This window comes from Zootermopsis nevadensis, unplaced genomic scaffold (genome assembly GCF_977971745.1).
Source record: "Zootermopsis nevadensis isolate Lab colony 2312 unplaced genomic scaffold, Znev_1.0 Znev_ptg000030l, whole genome shotgun sequence".
Lineage (NCBI taxonomy): Eukaryota > Metazoa > Arthropoda > Insecta > Blattodea > Termopsidae > Zootermopsis > Zootermopsis nevadensis.
Genome location: NW_028259162.1, coordinates 12,637,442 through 12,658,701, shown reverse-complemented (window position 1 = coordinate 12,658,701; position 21,260 = coordinate 12,637,442). Strand labels below are relative to the sequence as shown.

Sequence of the window (21,260 nt, the reverse complement as noted above, 5' to 3'; positions counted from 1 at the left end):
ATAAGAGTAGTTTATAAAGTCTTAATTGAACACCTCAATTAAATGGGCGAGAATTAAAGCTCACAGTAGAGATGAGAAATGCTTATAAGATCTTGGTTGGAAAGCCTGAAGGAAAGATACAATTAGGAAGATGTAAGTCAGGGATAATATTAAAACAGATCTTAAAGAAAAGGGATGTGAGGATTGAACACGATAATTTAATTTTGATCATTATCTGTTCGTATGTTAAGATTTTAGATAATAAAAATAACGTTGTCATACAGGTTAACATAATGAATTTCAAATAGTCGTGTTCGGAAAATTAAGACATCGTGTTTTACAAGGTAATCTATCTGATCAAGACTGAGGTAGAGAGACAATGATACGACAGGGTTAGAAAGTCGGTGTTGTACTGCGCACGTGGAGGACAGAATCGCTTCACACAAAGCGACTGGCAGCTGTTCTGACCAGGCAATGCCGAGTAAGGCAACCTAAACACACAGCGTAGGCAGGCCTGCATGAAGATACACGTTTCAACCACAGACGCAATCTTTTAACTGAGAGCAGGCCTTCTTAAATTACAGAACTACGTTACTGTATATTTGTGACGAACACTAGACCTACAGCTGACAAGTAAGGCTGTGTGTTATTAGAACAATAAACAGATTCGTTGGACTACCATTGTATGTTTTCACATCAGAAAGAGAGATTTAGCTGAAATATTGCCCGGATTTGTTGTTGGTACTTTATTCTTTATTTACTATCTTCGTGGGACAGAGAGCTTCTATACAAACTAATAAGCGAGAAAATTCCCGTCTTTTATAGAATACGAAGAGTCACTACCGTCTTCGCAGAACCCGCCACTGGGCCTGTCCAGCGTCCAGCAACAGATTCAACATTAACGATAAGGAATTAAATTGTTCCACCAAGAAAAATATGGATTTGAAATTGAACATAGTTTGGTGCATTTTCGGGGTATACTTTATTTTATTTTGAGGTAGTTCATTTGTTACGATGTACTTTCTTTCTAAAAAAAACGGCTACCAAAAAATTTGAGTATCTCTTAATAATATTATCAGACACGTCTTATGTGTTACGTGCGAAGAATTTAGCAAAATCATCAGCGAACTTACCAGTCTACTTGTGTATTAATTACTTTGTTTTATCATCTGTTGTGCACTTCGGCCATTACATCGCCGCTACAGGCTACTAGCTGCCCTTGTTTAACCGTGAAGGACAACTCTACTATGCTTGCCTGCCTTTTCTTCCAAAGCAGCCAGTCAGCAGCTAGACGGGTCCATCCGAGCCAAGAACCAAAAGGTAAAGGAAGCAGAAATTACTTTGGGTCCCGCCAGGTAACATGTAATAAATTTTATGAAAGGAATCTCGCCCAGTGCCTGGAGGCAGACGTAACAATAGGCCGCGAAAATTAGGGAGTAAGGGCGAGCTAATGGCGGCGTAATTATACCCCAGTCCGCTGCGGCAGATGGAATGCTGAGAGAGAGAGAGGCAACCGACGGGCAAAGAGCTGGAACCGGCTCTCGCTTTATAACTCCTCGCCCAGAAAGTCGCTACACTGGTGTGGCCTTCTTTTTTCAACAGCAACCATCATAACGAAGACCTCACCAAAAACAGAAGTTTTCTCCAACACCCTGTCCAAAAAGCTTAATAGACAGGTGATGCGGTGGGTGAAATGGCGTTTCAAAGGCAAGGGATAATGGGATCACTGATAATAGTGGAGATAATTACGTGATGTATCTCACAGCAGGAGTCTACGTAAGAGATCGACACAAAGAGCATGTGACTCATCGTCGTAACACCATTATCACCATCAAAGTAGTTGCTCTCGGTTTCAGAACAAGAAAAATGTCTAACTTACCTGTGACACGCCTAAGCAAACTTAAAGTACAACTTCCCATGTAAGATTTAAGGTTCTCATGGTGGTGAGTACGAAGATGGCTATCTTCTGGTTTCTAGCGCCGTGTAGTCTGGTAGAAGGTTGCCAACGTTTCAGTGGTCCTTGCTGCCTCAACCATCAACTTTCCATTTGACATTTGTGTCAGAAAGTATCAAATTAAAGTATGATTATAAAATAATCGTCCTGTACCCAGTGCAGAAAATCAAGGTATACCTGTGTGAGAAAAATTAAGGATGTCATGCTAACAAACTAACTAGATGGCTTGAAGGTTCATCACCGAACTAACCAAAGCCCTTCACCGGACTCTGTCCTGGGCCAGTAAATTCCAATCACCCATAGATCCCGCCTGACATTATCCTCCCATCTACGTCTAGGTCTCCCCAGCGGCCTCTTCCCTTCAGGTTTCCCAACCAGTACCCGGTGCACACCTCTTGTCCCTTCCATGCGCGCTACATGCCCAGCCCATCTCATTCTTCTCGACTTAATCACCCTGACAATACTGGGGGAGGAGTACAGATGCTTAAGCTCATCATTATGCAGTTTTCTCCACGCCCCATCGTCTTCCCTCTTAGGCCCAAATATCCTCCTTAACACCCTATTCTCAAACACCTGCAATCTGTGTTCCTCCCTCTGAGTGAGAGACCATGTTTCGCACCCATACCAAACAACAGGCAAAATTATTGTTTTGTATACTTTAATTTTCAGGTTCTTAGCAATCTGACCGGAAGACAAAATATTTTGAACTGAGAAGTAGCAAGCATTTCTGGAATTCACTCGCAAATTAAATTACCTGAAAACGCTTACAGACGATATAATAAGCCTATAGGTTTCTATGTGGAAGGCCGACCCCTTGTCACGGGAATTCTCAGAGACGTGTCTCTTAAACTCGTCCACCTGTAAAAATATGAACATCTTTCAACTGACATTACCACTACTAAAACATAGGGAGGCTGAAACATTTTCATCGTGATGTCTGACGAACTTCCCTTCACCTCAATCAATACTAGATGAAGACAGATCCTTCAACTTTTTCACAAAGATGGTCTACAAAATTCACACTTTATGATCATCCACGTTTTAGGTCCAGCGGCCTGTTATGGCCCTATGGCATTGTTTGCTTTGTCTCGCCAACGATTTTCGTTTATTTGGCTGGTAATGGGAAATTTGAAAAACACGATTTTTAAATTTACCTCTAGCTACTTAATTTGTTCATTACGTCTGAGTCCCTTTATCAGATAAATATAAACCCTATTGTTCTCCTCATGAAATTATACTTTCAATAGTTGGCGTTTGGCCTATAGCCTCTACTACCTAAATGCTCTCACCTTTATCTCTTCTTTTCGACAGGGCTCAGAAGACCGAGTCACAGAGGTACAACAGCTCCATCAGTACGATTTGCCCTGCCCAGATGCCAAAGATGGCAACTTCTTCGTTAGAAACCGGCTGGAAGGGCTTTAAACACTCTTGACGGAGATTAAATTTGGTGATAAACTGCGGAATTTCAGGCTTAATCAGAGGTAAAAAAATACGAGCTGTAGCAAACGTACGTGAAGTTTCATAATCCAAACATTAAGATTTTGCGTAACAGCCAACAGCACAACATTGATAAATGTAGAGATCTAAAACGGTGGAGGGTCGACAGCCCTTCTGGAACCTCCTCTTCGACATTTCTTATGTAATAAGCTTCGTACGTTCGTTTCTTCTATATATCACTCCACGATGAACCCAAACACTGCAACTATGGAAACAAAGTTTTATATTATTACATGATTCGACAATTAGTAGATGGCCATTTCGCTCGAGTGTTCATACAAGGTAACGACGGTGCAAAGAAATGTTCGGTCTCGACCTTCGCGGTCGATCTATTGAACAAAAATGTCAGTTTAACGACAATCGCCTGAAGACGGGAATATCGCCAAAACCCGATACGCTTTATATAACGTATCGGTATAATGAATCATTTATCGTCACAAACATTTACACCAGACGGTGGAGAAAGGTGGCTGAAAAATGAATTTGTATATTTTCTAGTTGCATTTCATCTGCTTCACTTTAAGTTAGTTCAATTAAAAATTTAAAAATTTCATACGGCGCATCCCTCCGCGCGCAATACATGTGAAGGAATCAAGTTCACGTCTATTAGAACAATGACATTACATAATTCGTTGACACTGTTTTATTTAAACATTGCTTATTTAAAATCACGTAAAGGAGCCAATTACTGAATGGTTGATGCAAGATGTCAATTTGTTTCGCCTTTCCAATAATTCCTTGGTATGGATTTGTTTGTGTATATCTATGAAGCACCAGCAATTAACTTGTACCATCTAGCGGTTACCTCTCGAACTATCTGATCCCTTTTATGCCCACAGCAAAATTCATGAAGCTATTGATAGGCTTACAAGCACGAAATTTTAGTAAAACTGTGCCACTAAATGTTAATTCCAATGCGGTTACTAATAAAAAAAGTAATTTTCTACTACAATTACAAAGTTTTAAGGCTGCAGAATTTTTCCCAATTGATTTAATTTTGATTCCAGATGCTTACAAAATCGTTAATACAGTTTTTCAAGACAGTGTCGTTTTTGATCTGCTACAAATTTGTGTTCCATGAATGCAATGCAAAACTTCAAGTGGACGAAATTCAGCAGCAGGTTCTGAAGCTTCTTTATACCACATATCCAAAATTGGCAGTTCAGGGACAACGCCAAATCTCCCAAGAGCGAAAAATTACCTCGGTCAGTTTTGGCATTCAGAACTTCAAATCACAAGTCACTCTTATATAGTGTTAGTATTTTAATTCCATTGTAAAAACTGTATATGCACAAAAAATGTACTTTATTGTCAAAATATGAAATATTAGGAATCTTGAATCCTACAATTTGATATATTGGTGATATACAGTGATGTAGTCAGTGTTAAATAATTACATTTAATCAAGTAGTACTTGTAACTCACATATATTAATTATGCAGACTTCAGTTTCGTAGTAAAAGAACTTCTGTAAAATGTATTTAAGTCTAGTAGGTGTAAGTATATGCCATATTCTCTTCTACTGAAGCCAACAAATCAAACAGAAAATCGTAAATTGAAAGAAGACCACGTGCATATGGTGTTCATATTTCTTGGCACCTTATCAGGCTCGTGTTTTCACACACATATCAACTAATCTACACATTTCTTTCATCTTAACCCACATATCGAAGAGCTGAAGTCAGCTGTTCACATTATTTGACATAGAAGTAAAATATCTGAAATGCAGTATCATTTGGTATGATAAAATGTTACGCTCCTTGATATTGTCTCGTAGGGTTTCTGTAACTTTTATTTACAGGTAATGATACATAAATTATTATTTAGTATTTTGCAGTTATGTTAATGGACTTATGAAGTCTTTGGGTCTGGAACACAAAATGGATCATTAGCAACTATTCATACATTCCTCTGCCCCAAGTTTAATTTCTATATAATGGAAACATTTACCCAACTATCGCAGTCACACATGCTGTTCATATAAAATAATGCAATTACTACAAACCTGTGCTTCGTTATTGACTAAAATAATACTCGTGTAATATTTTCAGTGTCCGTAAAGTGGCAGAACTTCATCTAGGGATACAACTGGGCTATATAAAATTCTGCTACATTTTGTGTAAGAGTGTATTAAAAGTTTCTTTACTAACTACACAATATATACTAAATGTTATAACAGCTATTTGTATTTCTTCCTTGGATAGTGTAATTCTTTTACAGAAAGATGTTAATGTTATTTTTAAAATCCCGTTACATATGTGTGTTGATATTCCTTCAGTGTCTTGACACTTCAATTTAGTTTCGAAAGCTAATGGACTCATTGATCAACTAACCACATGCAACAAAACGCTTCTTCAGAAACTGTCAGTCACTCAACCCCTTAAATTCCCTGTCTTTTATGGAATAAGAGCCTGTAATTGGTCATTTTGGAACATGCTGGTTCTTTTACTGTGACGAGTTGCTAGCTCCTGACCACAACCAAAGCTGGAGGAACACCGTTGTCTGCTGTTCACAACTGCTTAATAGCCATTTGTACATAAACCTCAGATCTTGGTCAAGAAACCAGGTATCATGATTGAGATATCTGTTGTTTTCCTTGGTTCCTCCAGGTAAATGCAAATATAGTATCTTAAATTAGGCCGTGACTGTTTCCATGCTGTATCCAACCAATTCATTATTCACTAACCATCCTATCAGTCAATGTTATAAAATCTTATAAATTTCAAGAGCGCTGTTAAATAAACCCAAAATAAATTAAATAGTGGAATTGTAGGAAATAAATAGAAAGAATAAGTTAAAAACGTACTTTGCCGCATCTAAGGATATATGACTCCTGCATGTGACTGAGCATTGTTAAATAAATTATAATAGTAACAAGAATTATAATCTGTCTTAAGCACCAATTATTGCTAACAAAATTGAAGAGCGTGTTGTTAAAGGAAGCAGCAAGACCACCAACGCATGGCGCGCAGCGTGAGTCCGACCTTAACGTCTTCATATTGCAGGAGCTTATTTGGTTACAACTATTAATTTAGTCAACTTCCTCAACAGTGGGTCCCTTGCCACCAGAACCATTGCCACTGGAGCCCCGGTGCAGTTTTACCATTATGGGTCCCACGTCACGTTGGATTTCCTTCAGTTTGTCCTCGTACTCATCCTTCTCAGCGAGAGTGTTGCTGTCTAGCCAGCTCAACACCGACTTGCATTTCTCTTGCACTGTTTTCTTTTCATCATCTGTAAGCTTTCCTGCTGCTGCTTCTTCAGCTGCCTGCTTTACCCCAAATGTGTAACTCTCAAGCTGATTTCTTGCCGTTACCTGCGTACAAACGACGAGTCAAAAACACCACGTAAATTTTCTAGTTTTTAACTAACCACTCAAAAAAATTACAATTGTACCAATCACAGCCCAAAACTCGTATCAGACATCTCTTTCCACAGTATAGCACATGGCCTGGGTGCAATTCACAGGATAATTTAATCTGGCCTATCAGTCTTTGACATTTTTATAAATATTTTATTCTTACTAAAATAAAAGTCAAGGTATTCAGAAATTACAATTGCAACAAATGCAGTATGCATACCTAAAATTGCACCAGATATGCAGAACAGTGCATAACACATTTTGTTCCATTCATCCCTTATTATAGTTAATGTCCAGCGAAGATACGAAGGTTAAACTAGATGTATCAAAAAATTTCCCTGTAAACTTGTAGTTTACCCAATTCATTATACCAATTTCTAATACAAAACTAGTTGAGATTTCTATATTCAATGCTTTGTCGTTACATTAATTTTTATTCACCTTCTCCTTCTGCTTTTCGTCCTCTGTCCGATACTTCTCAGCTTCATCAAGCATTTTGTCAATTTCTTCCTTGGACAATCTCCCTTTGTCATTCTGGATAGTGATTCTTTCTGATCTTCCAGTACTGCCTTCTTTGGCAGAAACATTCAGAATTCCGTTAGCGTCCAAATCAAAAGTGACCTCTATTTTTGGAACGCCTCTTGGAGCTGGAGGTATTCCAGTTAAATTGAAAGTTCCCAATAAATTATTATCTGCAGTCATTGCTCGTTCACCTTCAAACACCTGCAAATAAAAGTAGAAAAATTGTTCTTCATTCAATCTAAATTTCACATTGACGTAATTGCCCTTATGTAACATTTTTTGTATTTGAAATAATTGCATGTCGATCAGCTACTGCTCTGATATCAAGGAATGCAAGCAAGCAATGTTGCAAACCTTTATGTTATTTCAAGTAAAAAACTTGTTTTGCAAAGAAAATCTGAAGAAAACCCAAAAGAACTACACATCATGTTATTTAATTTCATATAACCCCTAATTTATAATATAATAATTAACTAATTCTGCTATTAGAAGCAGATAAACAATAAAAACTGCAGAACTATAACAGTACATTTTTATACTGTCTCATACTAATATATTTTATACATATATTTATACAATCCCCACTTACTGGTACCTGCACCTTGTCGTGGTGGTGGGGCTTGAGTACCTCAGTGACCCCAAGAGCTACTGGTAGGGCCTCCCTAGCCAGATTGGTCGAGGGGGAGAGGTCAGACTAAGACAGGTACCCTGGTCCTCCAGGTTGGGGGTTGGTCGCAAGGCTAACAACCTTGCACCGTAAAAAGGAAGATGTTTCGAAACCTCGATCAAAGCCTCGGACAGACGGACCTAACAGAGGACCGAATGGAAGAGGAGAATTGAGGCCACGGACCGAATACGGACCGGAGAGCCATAGAAAAAGATATTTGTAAGATGTTTGATAAGGAAATGGACAGTCAGGAGTAAATATTTTTGAGGGTCACTGGGGGAGTTTTCCTTTGCATTCAAGATCAGCTCCGGAACTGCCATATCTCTTATCGAATGCATATCAAGAATTTCTTTCATGCCCCAGTTCGTGATGCCTGATGCTTAGGTGCTTATGAATCATAAATCACAGCAACCGATTAACAGATCTCATGATTTTTCTTCTTTTAACGTCACTAGAAGTATCATAGTCATTTGGAACTTATACAATTTATGAAAGTAGCACAAAGTTTATGCATCACGCAGAAAGAATCTCAGGGATATAAAACAATTTAAGTCAATTCAACATCTTACCCTGTATTCCTGATTTGTTTGCGTTTTGGAAAGCATTCTTATCATAATTTTGAAAATGGAATATACTGCAAAAGATGACTCAAAACCTAATGATCTACAGACCTGTATTGTGACCGCTGACTGGTTGTCGGAGTACGTCGTGAAGGTTTGTGTCTGTTTGCAAGGAATGCGTGAGTTTCGCTCCACGATTTTTGTCATGACACCTCCAGCTGTCTCAATGCCAAGAGACAGGGGAGCCACATCCACCAGAAGGACATCTTGAATCTGGGAACTCGTGTCCCCACTCAAGATGGCAGCCTGCACTGCAGCACCATAAGCTACAGCCTCGTCTGGGTTGATGGAGAGGTTGAGTGCTTTACCACAGAAGAAGTCCTACATCGTAAATAAAAGTGCATTCATAAGAATTTAATATTGGAACAGGCTTTCTGGAAAATGATTTGAGGTTTTCACAGCGGTGAGTCTGAAGATGGCTGTCTTCTGGGTTGTTGAGCCGTGTAGTAGACGCCTTGATGATGGAGGCAGCAAGGACCTCTGAAACGTCGGTAAACTTCTACCAAGCGAAACAGCGCGGCAACCCAGAAGACAGCCATCTTCATTCTGTGTACTTGTATTCAATTTTTAAAGGGTGGCTAAAACAGTCCAAGAAACTTAATACATGCCTACATTTTTGTGCTATGGAAAATAAATAAGAAAGGTAGGGAAATATAAATCACTACATGGCACAAATTTTAGAAAGGACAAAGTTTGAAGGCAATCTACAACAGCAACACATTTTGGATTATACAGAAGCCTGGAGAAGACTTTATTACAAGTTTATCTGTGGTAGTAGAAAAATCTGTGGATCAATATATTATTATAGTTATTATTATTATTATGATTATGTAGACATAGATAAATGACGGAAAGAAATCAAATCCAGAAGTAGATTTTAAGTTCAGAATTTAGAATATATCCTTCCCTGTCAATCCAAATATATATCGAACCATCAGATGTTTCCACATTGGCGTTAAAGGTGCTAACTCCATCACAGAATCCTTTGCTATCATATTCAGGGCGAAGCAGCAATAAATCTAAGCTTGCCTGTAACATCTTCTGGATTTTCGGGATGCGAATGGAACCGCCAACGAGCACGACGTCATGTATATGTCCCTTGTCCAGCTTTGCGTCAGCCAGTGCGCGTTCTACGGGCGTCAGCGTTGATCGAAAGAGGTCCATGCACAGCTCCTCAAAGCGGGCTCGTGTTATCTTGGCGTAGAAGTCGATGCCTTCGTGAAGGGCGTCGATCTCGAGGCTTGCCTCGGTACTCGAGGACAGGGTGCGTTTGGCTCTTTCACACGCTGTCCGCAGACGTCTCAACGCTCTCGAGTTCCCTTTCAGATCCTTAAAGAACAGCAGAAGTACAGCAGACACGCCTCTTTCGCGGGTTTGTATATTTGCTGAAAAACTGTGGTAATATTTGTGCATCATTTCGTAGGTCAGGCGCTGACAATTTTAACAACAGATTGTTGCCCTTGTGTTTATCACCATGACAACTTTCAGCAATGAAAGCCGAAGTCATCCCAATAAACACCAACACTAATATTTTCATATTCCTTACTCCTTAATTATACGTATTAACGAAGTCTTGTGCGTAATGAACAGCAAAAAAGACACAGAATCAGGTAACCAATGAAGTTGGGTAAAATGCGAAGATTTTTGACTTCTAATCGTGATATGTTGTGGTCGAACCACAGCCGGAATATTGACTAATCTAACTGAGAGATTCGAGAATTTTCTCACTCCGTCTGGTGGGCTTACTTTGAAACAACATCCTCAATGAATCACCTAATTATTTGCTACTAAATAACTTCTCAATTATAGTAGGTCGTTAAATAACATAATTAATCCGTCCACATTGGCAATTGAACATAACCTTAAGTTCTAAATCGTAGAAACATCGTATAATATTAAAGTGAAGTTATTAAAATAATTTAATTGTAATAAGTTTATTTATCCTTTTCTTGCAAATTATTTAATTTTCAGAACGACGTGGCTTTGAAGAACATAAGCTTCTGTTGATATGGATATGCCTTACCTTTTTATATTTCCGTTGGAATTCATCAGCAAAATGAGTCACTAGTCGATTATCGAAGTCTTCACCGCCAAGATGTGTGTCGCCTGCGGTTGATTTCACTTCGAACAGAGATCCCTCGTCAATGGCCAGCACGGATACGTCGAAAGTGCCGCCCCCGAGGTCGAAGATCAGAACATTCTTTTCGCCCTTCAAATTCTTATCGAGTCCGTAAGCCAGAGCGGCGGCCGTAGGCTCGTTGATAATGCGGAGAACGTTGAGACCAGCTATGGCACCGGCGTCTTTGGTTGCCTGACGCTGGGAGTCGTTGAAGTACGCAGGCACAGTGACGACGGCGTCGCTTACCTTTCCCCCCAGGTACGTCTCGGCGATCTCTCGCATCTTGCTCAGAACCATCGAACTGACTTCTTCAGGTGCGAATTTCTTGATTTCTCCCTTGTACTCCACCTGGATCTTGGGCTTACCAGCTTCATTGACGACGGTGAACGGCCAATGTTTCATGTCATTTTGGATTTTTGGGTCATCAAAACGACGGCCGATGAGACGTTTAGCATCAAACACTGTATTTTTGGGATTCATTGCCACCTGGAAATGTAAAAATTTTATAGCCAATATTTACTTGCTGGCAAAACAGTTACTTTCATCTATGCTCTGACATTGTTTTTCATTTAATAGTTTATTTATATCTAGAGGCTTTATATAAATATAAACTTTGGTAGGAATTGATAGTTTTAGTAAGTTGGTTTTCTAAATAGCTCCATTAAACTATACTCGATCACTTAAAAAATCCTGTTCCAAAATTAAATTAAAGCAATCAGAGTTCATGAAAAAAGTCAAAATTAAGTTATAAAAAATGTGTGAATTTACTGATAGCTGATAGTGTGATAATCTGAAGAAGTCGACATTTGCATTGCACTAACCGTAATGATTTTCACTCTTTTTTCTCTACTTCCTGATAATAAAAAATGCTTATTTATGCAAAGCTAATGTCACCGTTTCCGTTCCCCTTTTAGCAAACTGTACTGTTTGTTTATATTTTCTATATTTGCTTTACGTTTATGTGAAATGTACTTGAACTTTATCATCAAAAGATTGTGCGAAGACCAGATTTTCGCCATTTCTCTCGTTTTAACAGCTAAGAGTTCTGTTTGGCGCAGATGTTGATATCTTTGACTTTCACAGCGAGAAAAGAACTAAATACGTTCATAACAGAGCGTTAATTTTCAGGTCACCACTTTTGGTCCCTCACATGTAAAAAGCAACACTGACAAAGTTAAATACAGAACTGAAACTACAAGGCTAATTACGACTCCAATTAGCAATAAGGAGTTAATGAGCTGTAACTTCAGAAAAGGATTTGGGGAGTACGTGACTCTGAAGACTGGTGGATTAATTCCTTCAAAGGTGCTTTAATTGTTCTGGTAATTTCTAATGCTAACTTATCACGAATTCATTTTTAAATCACGCTTACCTAACTAAACACTGAACGTCGTAGTTGAGTGTTTAACACTCTTGCTTCATATTCGGGAGGTCCTGGGTTCAAATATCGGCCCGGAGGCCGGCTAGCCTGACTGGGGTTTTCCGTGGTATTCCTCAGTTCCTCCAGACAAATGCCAGGATAGCACCTTAAATTAGACCACAACCGCTTCCTTCCACATCCTTTCAAATTATTATTCATTATTCACTGTCGACGTTATATAGTTTGAGCTACTGAAAAAAGCGTCGTTAAATGAACTATAAATACAAAGTAGGACCTAATTTTATATAATACTGGAAAACTGAGAAATCATGGAATCAATTCAGTTTTCATTTGGATCAAATAATTTTAACGAGCGAAACTACTTCTGTTCAACTAATCTCATATACTTGATAAAGAATTGCATAAACGTATTTTCAGTTAACTTGCACAATGTGAAAACTAAGATTTATAAATGGAATTCAGCTTATTTAATTTCTCGCAATATTAATTATTTATAACTGATCATTAGTATAAAAAAAAATGTCGTCGTACGCAGTTCAGTTAAATTTTTATCCTTCATTTGAATAACATATTTTTATTTTTGAAAATATAAATGTGTTTATTATTATAATGTATTTTCTATTCAGGATGTGTTTAGAGGTGACAAACAAACAGTGGCCTGGGAACTATATCGTATTTGTTTCCTATTCGACAAGCAGTGGCGGAAGGATATTGGCAGAGGAAAACCTACCCCAGTAGAACTTCGTCAACCACAAATCCCACTGAATTGTTCAGGACGCGAAACCATGCCAATGCAGTAAAAAAAAACCCGGCAACTAATAGCCCGAGTTACGCCACTGCCTTAATTACATTACACAAATAAATAAAAAATAACGTGCTCAATAATACAGGCATATAAAGGTTTGGGCAATACACAAAAATAAGATTATTATTCTTCGAACTGTTTACTATGTTTTAGAGCTACAGGTCCTTAATAATAGTTTTGCATAATTCAGTTTTTATTAAAACAAATGACCTTAAGAACTTATTAGTAACGGTGACTAGAACCGGCACATAACTGGATTTTTATTCTGGAAACTTATATAGATAAACTAAATATATAATGTGTCTGGTATGGTAAACAGTTTTGTGACGTCAGAAAACGTTTTATTTCGCTGGACACATTGCTTCAATAGTATGTTTCTTAGTGAATATTCTGGGAGATAAGATGAAGTCAGTTCTACAGAGTAACAGCAAACAACGCCCACAGTTTGAAATTACTTTTATAGCCACTCGAGTTCAAATGCAACAGTTTCGGCGCCTTATTTCGAAGACCAGTTTCCTCCACGAGACCAAGTATTTGGCGAGGAGATAGAAAAATAACCTGGGGTTGGTCCGTCTTAAAATAGGCCTGAGAGTACGCGGCACCCACGACAGTTTAACGCCCAGCTAACCAACTGAACGTGTGACAAATTTCATTCTTTACAACTTAGTTCCTATAATAGGAACTGAGATGTGTACTTTTGAATCATTGACTACTTAGTAAAACGTGTTGCTAGAATAAATTTATGTGCTTGTTCTGTAGGAAAAAGTCTGAGTAAAAGCGCTCTACATTTAAATTATATTCTGTGCTTAATAAAAAAATGACTATAAGAAATGTACTTCAAAAATTAAAAATTAAATTTAAGGCAACTTAGCATAATTTTTTTAAAGACGTGTTCTCCGTATAATATGTAATAGTTATAGGCCTACTATCATGTCTGTGTTACATTTTAAACGAGTCACTAATTTAGATTCATAAATACATAAAGCAGAATCCTTAATGAGAAGCTAACAGTCGCTCAGCTAGTCAAAAATCTTGTCGTTTATAGAAATCGAAGATTCATTACCGTAATCACAAGAGTTCGCCATTAGTCCCTGTCCTGAGCCACTTAAATCCGGTCCATACCCTCACATCTTACTTCATTAAGTATCATTTTAATACTGTTTTCTTATCCAAATCTACTTATATATTTTCATAAATTTTTAAACTAAAATTCTGTTAGCATTTCTCATCCTTCCAACGCATGCCACATACACTTCCACCACAACCTCCTTGTCTTTATGATCCTAATAAAATATGGCGAAAGTACAGATTATAAAGCTTCTCATTATGGAGGATTCTCCATTCTTTTGTTAATGTTAATTAGCAATTTCCTTCTCGAGAACTGTCAATCTTTGCTCTCAGTGTGACAGAAATTTCGTTTAATTAAACATGAAGGGTAAAATGCCGTTCATACATATTACATAGTCATGTGATTAACAGCCAGCAGTTCATCATGGTTGTAATTTAGCACTAAATTACTTATAACCGTCATTTTCATGTTAAGAGTTGTGTTGTTTCTCGTTCGAAGGCAGTAACAGTTTTCTCGCCGCACAAATAAACAGAAGATTCGGCTTGCTCATAATATTGCTTCATTTTGATCATAAAGTATTAACGATTTGTGTGTCCCTTCATTCGACCAGATACAAATGTGTTTGAATCATTTCCTTGAAACTCGTTATGAGCAGAATACTATTGGAGACCAACGTATCTACGTGAGTTACTTATAATTCGTCATCATCAACAATATGAGCTTGGAGGCAACCTCTTGTTCGACTATAGACATCTGTAAAAGCGGCAACTTCGACTTTGTCCATTGTCTATATTTTAATTAAATTACGATTCGAAAGTTGGATCTTCTTCCGTTTTTATGTAAAAGGGAAAGGATAGAAACCCTAGCTGTTTGGCCCCATGGTAAAGGTGACCTTAGACCTGGACCTTCAGGCTACACCAAAGATGAGGTCTTTTTCTTTTAAGAATTCGCTACCGTGAACGTTCCAAAACTTGTGGGTAAAATGTCAACTGTGTAATGAATAATTACTTTGACGCCAAAACAGTATATATGCAGGATATTTAGTATTATTTGTTTTGATATTCAAGTTATTGCAATTTCCGCGTGAGAACGTGTGTTCAGGAGAAAACCCGAAATTTGAGCGTCATATTCCACGCATCGTGATGGCGTAGCCTTAACTGGTAGGACCCAATTCTATTTATATATAGCAGCGTGACTCCCACGTCCGACCAGACTTTGAGTATGAAGCAGGAAATTGAAATATTTCCAGCAACCAGCGAGAGACAGTGCAGTCTAGAGTGCGCAAGAAAGTGTTCGCCTACAACTGAGAAAGACGTAGGCCTATATCTGTTTATTCATCATTTATTCAACGATGCTGTCAGCATGTCAGATTATACAGAGTTGATTTATAACCCTGGGTAACCACCGAGTATGTGGACGGGTAGGCCCACAGCCCAATGGCGTTACTACATCGGTCATTCCAGCCCGTAGCTAGATACTTTCCTGGCTGAAAAATCTCATTTGTTGCTTTCAGGAGCAGGATTTGAGTTTATCGCGGTGATTCCAAAGATGGGTGATGTTGGAGGCTGGTAAACTTTTACCAGACTACACGGCGCTGAAACCCAGAAGAGAGCTGCTATCTTTTGTTTACAGGAGCGTTAGAAAATAAAAGTTGCAAGCAATTCGCCGATTAACTTCATCCTGTCTGCCTGTTCGTAACAATTCTAGAAGGCTGAATAGACAATCACAACATTTAATGTCGTGATACTCAAGTTTTGGTTTAAAAAGTTATTTTTCTTGGAGTGTTCTTTGCTACGATATCCTCCATTTTCGCTGTACTCTTCACAGTCTACTTTGATTTCAAATTAACGCGAGGAAAATATTTGGAAATTCGCCAGGACGCCCTTGGTTGAATATTAGACTTTGCGATGTCTCTACAGTTATACGAGAGTGCAGAAAGGAAGCGGACAATACAGGCCTATATCGTAGTTTATGCTCTGGGTAATTAAATTAATAATAATATAGTGAATTCTATACAGAACCGAAAAACAGCTCTGTAGTAATAACATTTCTGAATCAGCCGGTAAGCCTCTTCATACTTTGTTTCCATTCTTCCCACACTCCGCTCTCGGTCTTGCCAAAATTTACGCTTAGTTACAATTCTCAGTGACTGACTTATAAAGTATGCAGTCAAGAGGATGATGGTGTTGCAATCATAACTTGTTACGTAATGGTGACTTAAAGACTTACAGAATTAAAAAACAAACAAACAAACTATCCTTCAAAAGAGATCAAAGGTTAAATTCGATTTACTGTAATCTGTAGCTGGTAGGACAGGTTAGACTATTAATATGTTGCCACATTCTACTCCATCTGTTAATTAATATATACTCGATAGTTGGCAATCCAACTATGTATTCAATGTGAGTAATAAACATTAAATATCAAGTCGTATTCAAGTAACGTCATAGCTGATTATGTCATTTGTATGAGTTACAGAACCATATTTGGAAGTTTCACTTCCATCTTGTCAAGAAGGTGGTTGTCCTCTCAGAACCACGATTGAAAGAAACGTTGGAACACAGCACATTCACTGATTAGTCAGTCGATCGTGTATATTCGTGCAGGCACCAATGTATTGCCTTATAGGGCTGTTGGCATCAAAGTGCATGGAGTGCAGTCAACAAAACCCAAAGACCAAACTACGTTTCTTTCATAAGAGTTTGAAATTCTTCACTTCGACCTCGACTTTAGTGTATTTTATTTTCTAATGTAACAATTCATTAATGCTTCTAGTATGTAAACGTAACAATATCCGTTTAAACGTTGAGTGCCTTGCAAATTCAGTATGATGTAACTTGTTTTGTAAAGGGCAGACATGCTTCGTGGGGCGTGTCCGTTACTTAGACAACTGGTAGAAATGATAAGAGAGTTTAGCCTAATTGTAAAGCATCTGACCTACTGGAAAACTACTTTAAATTGTTTCCTTTCCAATCCTTACCCCCACATAGTACACTGTCGTCGCAATAATCATATCTCGTGTGACCCTACGTAACATCTCAAAACAAAAGCAAACTGTCAATTAACCTACAAATCAACAACCTGTAATGTCTTTCTGCTTGCAAAGAAACACTATCGGAAAATTGTATTCTGGCAGTACATTGACGTTCCAAAGGTGCCATTTACGACACATCGCTTAGGTAGTTTTTGCACTGTGGCCCGAGGTCCTATTGTTTCAAAAGCGCCACAGACAGACAGACATACATGCATGGATAGGCCAATAACGTGCTCTTAGCTCACGCTAAAGTGTGAAGAACACCTACAAATCAGTAGAACATATCTGCTTTAAAACGTCCTAATGAGTGGAACTAACGTACTTCTTAATGATACTAACAAAACGTACTAATGAATGCTACTAAATGACACTTTTACGTCCACTGCTCCTTAAAACCTGACAGCTCTGTGAGTAGGCTAGTGCATGATACTATTATCATTTACCTATTATCAACAAGATCTACGATAAATTAGTCTTCACAGTATAACGGTCAGTGGAGGAATATGAATATGTGTTAATATTGCTTACTACAACGATTTGTAGAGAAATTTATATAATTAAATTATTCCTTTGTGTTGTAGTTTCGTGAAATTGATATTATACAGCATAAATTCGGCGTAAACTTATAAATCTTTGGTTCCAGGTAAGAAGTGCCTAAGCCAAATGTAATTCCTATTTATTTGAGTCCTCGTAGCGAGCAACATTTAAGAAATCGCTTTACGGCCAACCACTAATAATCATCACGCAATTTCTCATTCCACACTATGTAGCTGTGTGAAGTTGGTACAGCGATATTAAATAAACTGAGAATTAAACAAACTGTACACATATAAATGAGCCGTACATCTCAGACTTACTATTATTATTATTAGTGTTCTGTCTGACGACAGGTCCATATGAACAGGATCCTTCTATCCTTCTCTCGGACTGGGATCTGTTCATACGTTCTTGGCATGATCCAGAAGTGGTTTTCCATTGCCTTCTTCTGTGTGTGAATGGAGTAATTGTTGGGATGCCACGGAGAAACCGGAGAAGCCTCAGGAGGAAATCTCCGTGTTGCCTAGACCACGGCCTTGCCCAACACAAGTTATAAATTCGGGCACCGCCGGGAATCGAACCCGAGATCCCAGGATTACAAGGCCAGCGTTCTAACCGCTAGACAACCGTGGCGTTAAAGACTTACTATTACAGATCGAAAACATCTGAAGCATTTCAAATAAAATTTAATGAAGTCCAAAATAAATAAATCAGTATTAAAGGCTGGCGTCGTACGTCAAATACAGAAGAGCATGTGACAAATGTGTAAATCCACTCTCCATATTGGAGTAACTTTTCACCCTAGTAATGTTTTAAGTTGACTCATCTTTATGTTGGTATAACAGAACTTTGTCTATGTTTTCCCAGCAGTGAATTAAAATGGATGGTTCACCATTAACATATTTTCTAAAAATCTTACGAAGAAAAATAAAGTAGGTAAGTCAATGTTAAAACTGACGTGAACTGACTGTGACATCTAGAAGGCAAACGTACCAGTTTAATTACGGGACCATTTTTTCGTCTAAATCACAGACCGGTTAAATTACGGCAGGTTCGACTCACTAAATACATGTCTATAGTCGAGTCGTCTTGATGGACGAATAAACTGGTCAGTTTTAGGATCAGCCAAATTTTACCAAAAAAACAAAACAACAACAACTGAATAGTAAAAATATTAGTGAGGGCCGGATGAGAATCGCCATCTGTCTTTCGACTTTAAAGTGTCAACAGGTAACATATATCTCCATAGTTTGCCTAAGGGAATATTACAAGTCATACTAACCTTCCCGGGCTAGTGCACGTTCTTCGCCCTGAGCTATTCTATCGCAAGTCGGCAACTAGTAACCAAATGAGTTAGTTCAAGACACTCTGTAATATCTTTCAATGCTAAAGATTATTTGTTCCTTTGTGTTTAAATATTAATTCTATTTGACAATAACTAAAAGAAGTGATGATGTAATGTCATGACGAAACAGCTAGGTCCTCAGATCAAACACAGACACTATTGCAAACTCCTGCTCTCCAACGTTTTCAACGAACTTTCAAAGTTCGCTAAATTAGGAACACAAATATTTGCTACCATATTTTCCAGTGAAAAGACGCACAGTTTTACCTTAAAAACATGCCTCAAAATCACTGTGCATCCGTCTTACACAGCGAAGGTTATCACCGTTGTCAGCACAGTTGCACTCTAAATCCGCCACAGTAGGTTAATTTCGGTTCGAATTCGTTTCTCCCCCCGAGAAGTAATGTTCAACTATCAACATAATTTGATTACGTGTATAATTATTATAATTAAATAATGTTTATGAAAGGTTAGGTACATCCATATATTTTTTAGTTTTATACCTTAAAATTGCTTTAATTTTGTGGGTAAGTCTTATACATCGGGAAATACTGTATTTGGAAGTGTGCAGAAGTTCGCACATCGAAAACTCAAATTCGGTTCATGTATTTAAAATTCTAACTTAAAGAATTTGGAATTTGTATCTAGACCAGCGACTGTGTGGCCACCAGCTACTACCATGAAGAACAGGATAGCCAGAACTAGCCAGATTGGATGCATCGATTTTCGTTCAAATTTTGGTATTACTTTTTTGTAAGCCACAGATAAACTCAGTTTCTAATCGCGTTTCTCCAAAACGTTGGTAACCATCTGAAAGACAATACGGCGGCACAAGATAATTCACAGTCGTGAGAACCTAAAATATCAGTTAATTCTGTTTGTTTTGGTACTGGGTCCTTTTTGTATTGGACATGTGGCACTTTACAATTCACAATTTAAGTTACACGCAAATAAGTAGCTACTTATACTACGGTCCAAGGCGTGTTTTCAATGCAAACTAGGTAGCGATTTAGAAAATGTTTATGAACTTCTTGGTAATAAATAACCTATTACACATTTTTTTTAAATGTCAGTGGTGCCCGACCATCGTGTGTTAAGATTTGAATCTAGCTGTATATCGAAAAGTATACATATCATTGCAACACTGTGGCCAAGGAATGTAAACTATGCAGTCTTGCGCTACAATGTAGTAATAAAATGGGAACGCTGTTTGTTATTCTCTTGTTTTATTTACAATAAATAATAGGTAATTATATCCCGTTAAGATTACATCAAAATGCGTGCACTGAAATTAATCTCATATGAGATCAAGTTATACATGGTATAAAATCTACATCTAAAGTAAATTAAATAAATTACATCCATAATAATGTATTAAATCTGGCCCTGATTATTCAGTGCTTATCATAAAATAATACTTTTTTTAAATTTCACGTACCCCCTAAGATGTCATTGAGAACCCCCCGGGGGTACGCGTACCCCAGGTTGAATACCACTGCATTAACCTATAGGGCAGTCTCAACAAGCTTCATGATTCTGTAATGGCAGCGGAGTATTTTTGAAATGTTTCATTTTTGCTAGAACAAAGGCCATTTAGAAAATACATAATTCGAAATGAATTAAGGAAATTATCACAGAACAAACTCAAAACAGAGGATGTTTTCAATTTCAGTCACAGAAATTTGCAATATAGATTACGAAAATCTGAACTGAGGTTTAAATAATAGTTTCGTCTCTTATAAAAAACATTCAAACCTTCCCAAATCCACCAGTCAATCTCTAAATTGTTTTACTTACGGTTATTAAGCATAGCAAACAATTTTAACTTCCCTATCACAAATTAATTTCAAACAACTGACAATAGGCCTACCTGACTTTTGGCAGCATCGCCAATTAATCGTTCCGTATCAGTAAAGGCCACATAACTTGGCGTTGTCCGATTCCCTTGATCATTTGCAATAATTTCCACTTTTCCATGTTGCCATACTCCGACACAGGAGTACGTAGTTCCAAGATCTATTCCTACAGCTGGTGTCTTTCCCATGGTGACAACCACACTAAAATGAGAACGTTTGAATTTCGCTCGAAGCCACCGGCTACTCTACTACCTTCACCGCAGAGAGGTAATTTTTATCCCCGTCCGCCATGATTTTACGATACGTCCAACAGAGGTCGGCCTTATCTCCCATCCTCACAAATAGTGTGGGCGTAGAAACTGCTTTAATGTTCCAGAAAGCAAGGCGTGTGTTTTTTTATTATTCCAAAACCACGCCAGGAAAATATAAATAGAAAGTTTCCGAGGTAACGCAGAAACAAAGAGAACACTGCTACAAGCAACATTTTCATGCGTAATTTTCCTACATTTTAACC

At 37.9% G+C, this 21,260-nt stretch overlaps 1 protein-coding gene and 2 long non-coding RNA genes across 5 annotated transcripts; 2 read left to right on the top strand and 1 right to left on the bottom strand.

The window, feature by feature from the left end:
* Positions 1-438: 438 nt before the first annotated feature.
* LOC110839642 (uncharacterized) lies at positions 439-5,608 on the top strand. 2 transcript variants are annotated; one of them, XR_015537754.1, is made up of 4 exons: positions 439-612; positions 805-954; positions 1,185-1,299; positions 3,245-5,608. It is a non-coding gene; the product is annotated as an uncharacterized LOC110839642 (long non-coding RNA). The 2 variants fall into 2 exon arrangements; XR_002546563.2 differs by having other exon boundaries at positions 805-1,299.
* Positions 4,717-21,058, bottom strand: LOC110839640 (heat shock 70 kDa protein cognate 2). 2 transcript variants are annotated; one of them, XM_022084026.2, is made up of 6 exons: positions 20,761-21,058; positions 10,624-11,205; positions 9,630-9,929; positions 8,652-8,921; positions 7,233-7,514; positions 4,717-6,746 (listed from the first exon to the last, which is right to left on the bottom strand). In XM_022084026.2, exons 1-6 carry the CDS (start codon positions 20,932-20,934, stop codon positions 6,462-6,464), a joined length of 1,893 nt encoding a protein of 630 aa, XP_021939718.1. In that variant the 5' UTR covers positions 20,935-21,058; the 3' UTR covers positions 4,717-6,461. The 2 variants fall into 2 exon arrangements, with proteins under 2 accessions (XP_021939718.1, XP_087214472.1); XM_087358346.1 differs by lacking the exon at positions 20,761-21,058 and adding an exon at positions 12,092-12,112.
* Positions 15,219-17,832, top strand: LOC110839643 (uncharacterized). Its single transcript, XR_002546564.2, has 2 exons — positions 15,219-15,394; positions 15,488-17,832. It is a non-coding gene; the product is annotated as an uncharacterized LOC110839643 (long non-coding RNA).
* Positions 21,059-21,260: the final 202 nt, after the last annotated feature.

Coding starts and splice junctions, on each gene's coding strand:
- LOC110839640 (XM_022084026.2), bottom strand. CDS start 20,934: ATGGGAAAGACACCAGCTGTAGGAATAGATCTTGGAACTACGTACTCC. Junction 8,922..9,629: donor AAATCCAGAAGATGTTACAG/GCAAGCTTAGAT, acceptor TTTACGATGTAG/GACTTCTTCTGTGGTAAAGC. Junction 7,515..8,651: donor AGTCAGCGGTCACAATACAG/GTCTGTAGATCA, acceptor TTTTATTTGCAG/GTGTTTGAAGGTGAACGAGC.